Source organism: Ambystoma mexicanum, chromosome 4q (assembly GCF_040938575.1).
Source record: "Ambystoma mexicanum isolate Mex_15411 chromosome 4q, UKY_AmexF1_1, whole genome shotgun sequence".
NCBI classification, from domain to species: Eukaryota; Metazoa; Chordata; class Amphibia; order Caudata; family Ambystomatidae; genus Ambystoma; species Ambystoma mexicanum.
In genome coordinates, this window is record NC_090928.1 from 748,610,300 (window position 1) to 748,620,890 (window position 10,591).

A 10,591-nucleotide genomic window follows, 5' to 3' on the forward strand; every position below is an offset into this window, starting at 1 on the left:
TGCCCGCTCCTCGGGTCTACTGCCTCTCTCCGCTTTAGCCCCGCGGGCGAGGTTTGAATCAGTCTTCTCAAACGTTGGAGCCCCGGGTCTTCCCCCAGAGCTACTCCACTTTGCCCTTCACCGCGGGGGGGGGCCCGCCCTCTGCGAGGGCCCTCTCTCCACTCCCCAGGGGTGCCTCCGCCTCAGCCCTCCACAGCGGCCGCAAGCCGGTGAGGAGCGGAGGCGGTCCCACACTGCGAGATCCCGTCCAGGCCTCTGCTACTCTGCCAGCGACGCCTCCCCTCACTGCCCTGTAGTTGTGCCCCCTCCTGCCCGGGGCTTTGTGGGCATAGCAACAACCAGCACTCACTGCCGGCCGCGCTGCGCTGCCAGGGCACTTTCTACTCCGTGCGGTCGTGGCCCCTCCTGCCCGGGGCTGTGCGAGCACAGCTCCACCGGCACTCACTGCAGGCGACCGTCCACTTTCTCCTTGGAGGCGGCACCACCTCTGCTCCACACCAACACCAAGCGCTGCTGCACCGAGGTGCTGAATCCAGAAGGTAGGAGCACCCGGGGAGGGGAATTGCTCTATTTATCCCATCATTCTTGCTGGAGGCTCTGGGAGCACTCCTAGCACAGTCGTCTCCCCAGCGGCCATCTTGGATTCAAATATAAGTATTTTTAAGAGGGGAGGGTCCACCAAGTCAGATTGGAAAGGCTCCTGCTTATCCGAGAATGGATGATAGTCCCCTTATATCTTTTTGTGCTCTGGCAATTGGTTGGCTCTATTTCAGTCTCCAAGACATTACGTACGTACTGCGCCAGACTAAGTGGCTGTGCTCTTTCAAATGGAAAGGTCCACGTTCTTGGTAGCAGACCCGCGGTTTGAGGAGCGTATACAAGTCACTGCTAGGAATTTTGCCACCCTGCAGTAAACTAATCCTTTATTAGTTGTTTTATTGGGCCCATGTTTCAGTGTCTCGACTCCAGAAGGAAATCGGCCTCTGACTACTGGTTGTACAGTGCATGAAACTAACAGGTGCTCAAGTTTTACAAACCTCCTCCAAGAAGTCCCCTCCACGAAAGCCTTTAGTTCTGTAGAGGTGAATATTTGCACACATGTTCTGGAACTGATTGCATGCTCTCTACTCTGTATGATTGTATCTGCAAGGAACTTGAGGTCAATAGTTATGTTCAACACCTCCACTAGATTTTATATTTGCATATAGAAAAATGCAGTGTTGCGGTACAGTGTCCCTTGAGGTACACATGCTTGTAAAAGGGCACTCACAGGATCTGTTCACCAATCTGGAAAACTAAAATGCTTTCAATTAGCCTCCTGTTGGTCTGCGAATAACTCCCCTCGCCCAAGTATGTTGCACAAGCTGCATCAACAGTGATGCTATTTAATGCTCGTGGCCCGTTATTTGGTCTATCAGTGCTATGTTGTGGATTGCCTGCAGCTACCCTGGATGGACTTCTCAGGCTTTGCCATTTTCACAATCTCCTGTCTAGACAAAAAGGGGTGCTTCTGGCATGCAACACAACCCCTTTCGCTGTGAGCGTCTTGCTGTCAAGTCTGGGAATTCTGGCACCTGGATGTACCTCAGAATCGTAGAGACCATTTTTCAAGATGAGCTACAGCAATAAAGAACGTTGTGCCAGTCAATGCACCCGAAGGCACTCTGAGAACACACAGCTATTCTCCTTTCTCCACAAGGAGAGGGGATAAACTGAACTTTTGGAGGTTGTTGGGAGCAAAGTGGTCCCCTGTCCGGAAGGACAAAAAGGTACCGCAAGAGGTCGAGGTCACCCGGCGGTTCTTGGCATCACTCGTCTCCGAAGAAGAGGAGCCACCACTTCAAGGAAGCCAAGGAGGAAGAGGCCCGGCAGTTACTTTTTCTGACCAAATCCTCTTCACCAGAGGAACGGGAGGCTTTCCGTTTGAAGATGCACATCATCTTTGCTATCTCTCCGAGGCCAGCGGCCCTGGCCTTGACACCATTAGTCACAGCGTCAGCACTGGCGGCTTCGACCCTGGTGCTGACGGCTTTGGCTTCATCCGAGCCGATGGATCCCACTAAGCTTGGAGGAGCTGACAGGTAGTCCACAGGACAACAAGACAAGATTGCTAAAAAGTTGTTCACTGTTCCGTCTTCTGGCATCAGTCCACCCACTTATGGTCCCGGTCCAAAGGCACCAGAGTTGCTAAAGAATGCCTCCCGCTCCCAAGAAGGGCATATGTCACATTTGGAGGACATTTATGACAAAGAGGGTGATCATGTCTGGACCCCTTCCACCCCAGGGAGGTGAGCGACTTCTTGGAGGAGTTTTACAGGGAACAGGGTGACTTTTGTGGACCTGGCATCCGACTTGCAGGAAGCAAGTAGCCTGAACAACTTGCCAGAGGTTGACATGGTGCCTGCTGCCACCCCTGGCAAATGGCAGGCAGCTTTTCAGCACCTGATGGCAAAGGTAGTTGACACTCTGGGGCTGACTGCCCCGGCAAGGCCTATGGTACAGTGTGGCCTGTGTGACATGCTCGATGAGGGTCCTAAGAAAGAGACCTTGCTGACTTTCAAACGGGCAGTCGAGGCACCCGTGGTGTAACTGTGGGGCAAACCGGGGTAAGTTCTTAGTGGACCGTGACCAGGCCAAGAAGCACAGGCGGTCCCTTCGGACCCTTTATTCCTCTCTGCCCACGATTTTCCAGAGAGTTTGGTGGCACAGGCCACTACGGCAGGCTTCAAATCCACTACTTTTCTATCTTTGGCACCGCATAGGGAGAGCAAACGGTTGGGTGCATAGGCCAGGAAGATTTTCCTTTTCAACCAGCTCTTCTCTTTCACCACATACATTATATATTGACTACAAGACAAACCTCTCTAAAACAGGAGCAGGCTGGCAACCGAGATATGGCTGATCATTTGAAAATCATTGCCTTCCAGAATAAATAATTGTTTGTGGTTTATATCACAAACCTGCCTGACATTGCATTTACTTCCTAGTGCTTTGACACTGTATCCTTTTGCAAATTCTAGGAAAGAAAATAAATAACCCTTGCATGGTTCAGAGAGCTGCATCAGACAGAAGAGGAATTGGTGCACTGGGGTCCTGAGGAGGATGGGTACACCCTTTCTCTGGACCAGCTACCTGGGTGACCCCGAGGATACTTTGAAGTAATGGAATAGAATCCAGTGCAATGAAATACAATATGTCATATTAGCGATCTTATATATACACTGAGTAAACTGTTATGTTGTAAAGATGTTATACTCAACCATCACCACCGTAGTGACCTTACAGCCCTGAGTCTTTTCCAAATAATGGCATTGTGCCCATGTCTATGGTGAACCAGATGGTGGTCTCTGATGAAAAGAAAAGGGGAGAGCAAATTAAGGGAACAGGTGTAAGATATAAACGGACAAAATGGATAGGTTTAACAACGTTAAAGTAGAGTCTATATTGCAGTAGTTAGATGTGCAGGTGATCATTGGTAATGGGACAAAGAATGAAGATCGGGACAAAGAGGAGAAAAACCTGCCGGTGATGCTGAGCAATTTTCTATGAGGGATGTTTTTGGTACAGTGATTTCTGTGGTGGTACAATTATTCAGCACATGGTTGTGCAATGGATTTGAGATGTGCCCTTAAAGTTGTTCCAATATTTGTATACTGTGTCAAATCACCACCCTAGTAATCTGATTGCCTGGCCCTGCCTCAAAAGGGCATGTTGTGCCCCTGCCACTTGCTTCCAGACTGTAGTCTTTGTGTAAAGGGGAAGGAGATAAGAAAGACCAAGCAGTGAAAGACTAAAGTAGTAGGTTAAGGGGACGGGTTAAAGATTGTGTTCATGTGAATGAAACTATGTTCTGGTGAGACTTAATTTCCCATTCATATTGTTATTGTTATTTTGCACTTATATAGCGCCTTATATACCATTGGTATGGTCTGAAGGCGCTGGTAGGTTGAACGCCCTTGGGAACCGAACTTCAGATCAGTAGAGAGAGTAGGGAGAGTCATAAGGTGCGTGTGAGCACCGGATATGTGTGCAGCTTGTGCGGTACACGTGTAATAGCTGCTTCTTATCGGTAGGTGTGGTGGTTGAGAGATCAGGAGAATGTGTTTGTTCTGGCAGGATTTAACCGGAACGGATGTGGCTGCGTTAAGCCTGAGGAAAACGCCTGGCTGGGGGTGTGGGACCAGCAGTGTTTACATAGAATGATGTGGAGTAAGCGGTGGATGTTCGTATGAGAACAGTTATACCGAATGGTGTCATAGTATCTCTGTGTTCTAGTTGAGTGGTGATGTAAAGGAGAGAGTAAGCGTGGGGTGTGGTGTGATGGGTTATATGCTCTTTCAGTGTGCAAACTTCTGAATGCAACTTTCCCAGAGAGGGAACTGGGCGAACTTCTAAGTACAATTTTCCATACAGAGTCTATTGGGAACACTTCTAAATTCATTTCATCAGAGAGGGTATTGGCACACTTCAAGTGTAACTCTCGCAGAGGCTATTGGGTACACTTCTAAACGCAATTTTTCATAGAGCGTCTACTGGGCACTCTAACTTCAGTTTTCCAGAGAGGCTATTGGGCAAACTTCTATATGCAACTTTCCAGAGTGTCTATTGGATACACTTCTAAAATCAACTTTCACAGATGCTATTGGTAGCACTTCTAAATGCAGCTTTCACAGAGGATATTGGACTCGTATCTAAATTCAATTTTCTACAGAGAGGCTACTGGGCGCACTATAAAATCAATTTTCCAGCGAGGCTATTGGGAATACTTCTAAATTCATTTTTCCAGCGAGGCTATTGGGAACACTTCTAAATTCAATTTACCAGAGATGCTATTGGGCACACTTCTAAATGCAACTTTCACAGAGTGGTTTATTGGGAGCACTACTAAATTCACAGCGAGGTTATTGGGCACACGTCTAAGTGCAATTTTCACAGAGCGTCTACTGGGCACACTTCTAAATGCAATTTTCCAGAGTGTCTATTGGATACACTTCTAAAATCAACTTTCACAGGAGCCATTGGTAGCGCTTCTAGATGCAGCTTTCACAGGGGCTAATGGGTACACTTCTAAATCTCACAGCGAGGTTATTGGGTACATTTCTAAGTGCAACTTTCCAGAGTGTCTATTGGGCACATTTCTAAATGCAATTTTCACAGAGCGTCTACTGGGCACATTTCTAAATTCATTTTTCCAGAGTGGCTATTGGGCACACTTCTAAAATCAACTTTCATAGGTGGTAGCACTTCTAAATGCAACTTTCACAGGGGATCTTGGGCACACTTCTAAATTCCATTTACCCGAGAGGCTATTGGGCACATTTCCAGACTTGACGGAGAGGCTGTAGGGGACACTTTGTGAATGCAACTTTCACATGCTAACATTCACAGTTCCATCTAGATGCGACGCAGGTCAATATTCACAATTCCATCTAAGAGTGGACATGCTAACTTTCACAATTCCATCTAAGAGTGGACATGCTAACTTTCACAATTCCATCTAAGAATGGACATGCTAACTTTCACAATTCCATCTAAGAGTGGACATGCTAACATTATGGCAGTCTGTGTTATTTGGAGATAAGATAGAGTGGCATGGGCTTTCTGCAGTGGAGTGATTGCTCTACTCTCCACCCATACCACACTCACGGTTTTGGTGGTGTCTGTTAGTTGCTGGCTTCATTGGCTTCCCCTGCGGACACCTGCAGACACATCTTGGAGCCGCCTCTGTTGGAGCCGCCCTTGGCCTCGGGGCCCTTAGCCGCTGGGGGCTGCCGGGCAGAGGGCTGCCCTGGGCGGGCCAGTGATAAAGGTCGAGGAGCCTATCAGAGGGGGGGTGGGACCATGAGGAGGTTTTAGAGGAGGGGAAGTGGGGACCGACTCACCTGCTCCTAGGATGGGAAATAGGAGCAGGTGCAGGAAGCGGGTCGGTACACCGACGCTGCCTCGGCCAAAACAACCAATCATGGGCGGGATGGGAGGCGGGAGCGAGAGGGGAAGAAACAGGAAGCGGGCTGGGGAGCTCGGGGCACGCAAGGGCCTGGGGGCATTTTTGGAGAAAAGGTGGCCAAGGAGGGGCCAAGGCACTCACCTGCTGCAGCCCCTTGAGGAATGGGCGAGCGGGAGCCTCTGCGGGTCGCTAGGCCCTGCAGCAACACGTGGGGAAGGCCAATCAGCTGGCGGGAGGAGGAGGGAACCACGAAGTGGAAGCGGGAGGGAGGCGGGGAGCAAAGAAGGCCTCGCAAAGGGGCTCTGGCAGCCGAAAACGGCTGGATTCGAATTAGGTGGCCCAGGAGGAGCCAAAGCACTCACCTGCTGCAGCCCCTTCAGGAATGGGCGAGCGGGAGCCTCTGCGGGTCGCTAGGCCCTGCAGCAACACGTGGGGAAGGCCAATCAGCTGGCGGGAGGAGGAGGGAACCACGAAGTGCAAGCGGGAGGGAGGCGGGGAGAAAAGAAGGCCTCGCAAAGGGGCTCTGGCAGCCGAAAACGGCTAGATTCGAATTAGGCGGCCCAGGAGGAGCCAAGGCACTCACCTGCAGCAGCCCCTTCAGGAATGGGCGAGCGGGAGCCTCTGCGGGTCGCTAGGCCCTGCAGCAACACGTGGGGAAGGCCAATCAGCTGGCGGGAGGAGGAGGGAACCACGAAGTGCAAGCGGGAGGGAGGCGGGGAGAAAAGAAGGCCTCGCAAAGGGGCTCTGGCAGCCGAAAACGGCTGGATTCGAATTAGGTGGCCCAGGAGGAGCCAAGGCACTCACCTGCTGCAGCCCCTTCAGGAATGGGCGAGCGGGAGCCTCTCATATGTGGGGAGCGCACAGAGGTGACCCCATCTGCTAGGGACACAGGCTTTAACAGGCCCGTGTCAGCGCAGCCGATTACACCCGTGCTCGTGTGCCGAGTGTTATTTTGATTTTCATAACCAGGAGGGCATTGTTTAAAACACGGTTAGCCGATTGAACGATTTTTTTTTTTTACTGTATTTTATTGCTGTATTATTCACTAGCACTGTGCTTACCAAGGAAGTGATTTTATTATTCTTTTAAGGGGGCAAACATCTTGCGGGAAAAGAACTTTTGATCTCTGTTCAGGAGTGGCCTCATCTCCCATTCCGCTGTGTGGCGCGCTCCGAGGTGACGCTATCTGCTTGGGTCACAGGCTTTAACAGTCTTTCGTTAGCGCGAAGCCTGTTTAGGCCTGTGTGGCCGAGCGCGGGGAAATGTGCCGGTTTCAGAAGGTACAACAGGAGAACATACTAGGTATAGCAGTTAGTAGCATTTTGTAACAATGATGGACCGTCAGTACATCAAGGTAAATTCTCTGGTTCTTTATTGTCCATGTCCTGAACTCCTCCACAAGATACAGGGATGGTAGGGGACACAAGATGACACGGGAAACAACGGGCTCACCCCCACACCCATCTTCTCAGCTCACAGCTTCACTCTCCTCTCCAAACGTCACCAGCAGAACACCTCCACACAAACATTCCACACAAACATTGCACTACAGATGACCTCACACTCAAAGCTATTCTGTAGGCCAGATTACTACACATTTCAACGACACAGTTACATTTGAGTCAAAGAAGATGGTGATGAAATATGATAGTAGGGTTCTGTATAACCTCAGACATAATTTCAGATCAGTGCTGCTGCGTGCACTTTGACAAAATGCGGTAAGTTGGGATTGCAGCGACACAGCCATGATCCAGATAATAGAAAGGGCACAGTAAGTAGATTACTTAAAACAGCCCTTATAAATGCCTGATCAGTGGTTGCACACAGCACTGAAGTGCATGATCTGATAAAGGAGTACCAGTTAGATATACTTTTTATTACAGAGACTTGGTTTAATGACACCTCCCATGCACTTTTTCACAGTCTACTCTCTCAGGGGCATGAAATCCAATTTATAAATAGATCTGGGAAGATAGGAGGAGGGATTGCAATAGTCATAGATCTAGTGTGAGGTTCTCCCACCTTGAAGACTTGGAATGGGATGATTCCACACAGATTGGACATGCTGTTCTATGGACTTCACCTAGGAGTTCACTAAAAATCCTGTTCGGCTACAGGCCGCGTGGCCCCAGCCAAAGTCTTCCTTGAAAATCTGGATGACTACCTCACTAGTATTGGGGTGAAGCATATGGATTTACTGTATTTGGGTGGTTTTAACATCTGGTTGGAGGATAGGATGGGGATGGAATCAAAGGGACTGTGGGAAAATATGGAAAATCATGTGCCACTATGCACTGGACGTTGTTTTGGTGATGTTCAATGCCTACACTGCTGCACAAATGGCAGCTGAACATGGGCCAAACTCACGCACCGGCATTGCCACTCTGTGTGGGAGAGAAAGGTGGCATACAGTTTTCTTTTAGGTGTATCAACAATAGGAAACAAATGTTTGCAGGTGGTGGGTCTTACATAGATGCAGGGTATCCTATTGAAGCAAGGTGCACACTCCATGTCAACCCAGATTTCAAATAGTCATGACCATTACTGTGAATGTGACTAATTTTTCAGGAAAACTCATCCTTTACAATTATTTTGCAGGTCTTGCAAGCTGTTGACGAGATGGGGGACTTCTTGCGTATAAAATATTCCCGCCAACCCAGATCTACTCGTCCAGAACTCTCTGATGAAACGAGCTTTGTACTTGATGACTGAGTGTCTCGCACCTTTCTTGGAACATTTTCATGCAAGAACAATTCCCTCAGACAGCCAAGTAAACTAAGCACTAAGCCACTCAACAAAGATCAGAGTGTTGCTAGAGATAATCCCATGCAATCTGTGCTGTTTGTCATTGTGCTGTTCTCCCATGGAAGAGCGCTGCTCAAAAATTCTCCTGCTACATGAAGTTGTACATTGAGCCAAACAAGCTGTTTTTCTTTACCTATATGAACATGAGCAGCAGAAGAGCTGTTTTTCCGCCAGTGTACTGCCTGAAACAGTCACAACTGGCTACCTCAAAGAGATGGCCGTTCGTTGTTTTGTAGAAATTGCTGAAGGAACGATTTCTTCCAAAAGCATCTCTCAAAATTAAAATGGCTGCTTTCGAATATTCCTTAAGTGCAGCAATATAAACCTGCTTGTAAATGGAGCCATCTGTTTTTTAACCGATCAGTGTACAGCCATATTGTTGAGAATATATTTAATTATAGTATTGAGTACACGTACTACCTTTTTATATTGTTTAAAACAACATGGAATAAACAAATGCACAAGTGGGCAGTGTAATATCACAGAAGAGAACAGAGCTTTCATGACTCGTGGCTATGGAGTCGTGGTATTCCGTTAATGTGTGATATTTCATGGTTTACAAGTCTGTGTTTGTGTGTATAACATACATATAGATTTGACCCTACTATATTGAATGTGGGCAATGACTAACGTACCTCACTTATTTGGTGCAAACTGCGATTGCAACACTGTGCCATTTTTGTAAATGCACAAAACCCAAAAGGTATGGACTTGACTTGGTATAAAAAAGTACCATCTCTGCTTGTACCTTCCTTATATATTTCAAAGCAACTCTATCAAAAGAAATCCATAGAATTGAGGTCTCGCACAATGCCTACCCTGCCTCCTCTTCTAATCGGTAAGGAGATCCAACAGGCCTCTTTGCTGTATGCATAAAACTACTGATCCTTTCGACCCCTTCGTCTCTGAAGCCAGATCCAGTGAAAGTGGGCCTGGCATAGGGTCCCCTTGATCCTCCACTATTTACTTCAAAGACACACACGCGAGCCGTAGGTGGAGGTTCCTGCTCCAGCAAGTCTGCACGTAATTGGCGGGTCCCTGTGGAGGGCGGGTCTCTTGTGGAAAGTCGCACATAGTACTAGAGCTGCCCTTTGACATGTTCCGGTTTTAGAAAACTAAAATAACAGCAGGGAAATAGTACAAGTAAATTGTTTTAAGAAGGACACAGTGCTCCATAATTTAATACATGTTCCAGTTGCAGACTACCACATTCCTACAATAATTCAGCCTACTATTTTTGATTATTGCATGTAGAGAAAATACCTTGCCTAATTTTAAACGCACTATTAAAAAAAGACTTAATGGTGATAACCTTATCATTATTTGAAAGAGAAATATGAATTTCCACCCGCAGTTCAGCTAGGTGTTGACATACTTTTCACTGGACAGTCAGTTAAATCCACTTTCACACTGGGTTTTTTCCACTGGAATTGCTGTTATGTATTGAATTAAATTGTGGAACCCCTGCTAACAGCAAAGTATAACCCCAAATGTACTTTGATGCATCAAGGTTTTTTTCCCTGCTGTGGTTTCATGCATGTAGTAGAAAATGCACTTTTTTGGCATAGCCTGTAAGATTAAGGACTGTTCTAGAAGGACAAAACAACAGCTGAACTGCTAAAAATAGAACCCAGCATTCAATATCGTTAATGATGTGCACCCCTCGCGGCAGGATTTACAATTCTCCATACAGTCATGTGAGTAGGCCCAAGAACTGGCCACCATTTTGAATAACCACTCTATTAGTACATGTTAATGTCCATCTATTTAAGAGTGGCACAGGTTGTGAAGACTTTTGCCACTGCTAAACATAGTCTGCCGCAAGCGAGGAACTGGGAA

General features: G+C 47.7%; 1 protein-coding gene across 1 annotated transcript in view; it reads left to right on the forward strand.

The window, feature by feature from the left end:
• LOC138467978 (serine palmitoyltransferase 3-like) overlaps positions 1–9,258 on the forward strand; it is a 1,426,144-nt gene extending 1,416,886 nt beyond the window's left edge. The window contains exon 12 of the mRNA XM_069608333.1: positions 8,546–9,258. Coding sequence (XP_069464434.1) covers positions 8,546–8,659 — 114 coding nt within the window. The 3' untranslated portion in view covers positions 8,660–9,258. The remainder of the gene's footprint in view (positions 1–8,545) is intronic.
• Positions 9,259–10,591: the final 1,333 nt, after the last annotated feature.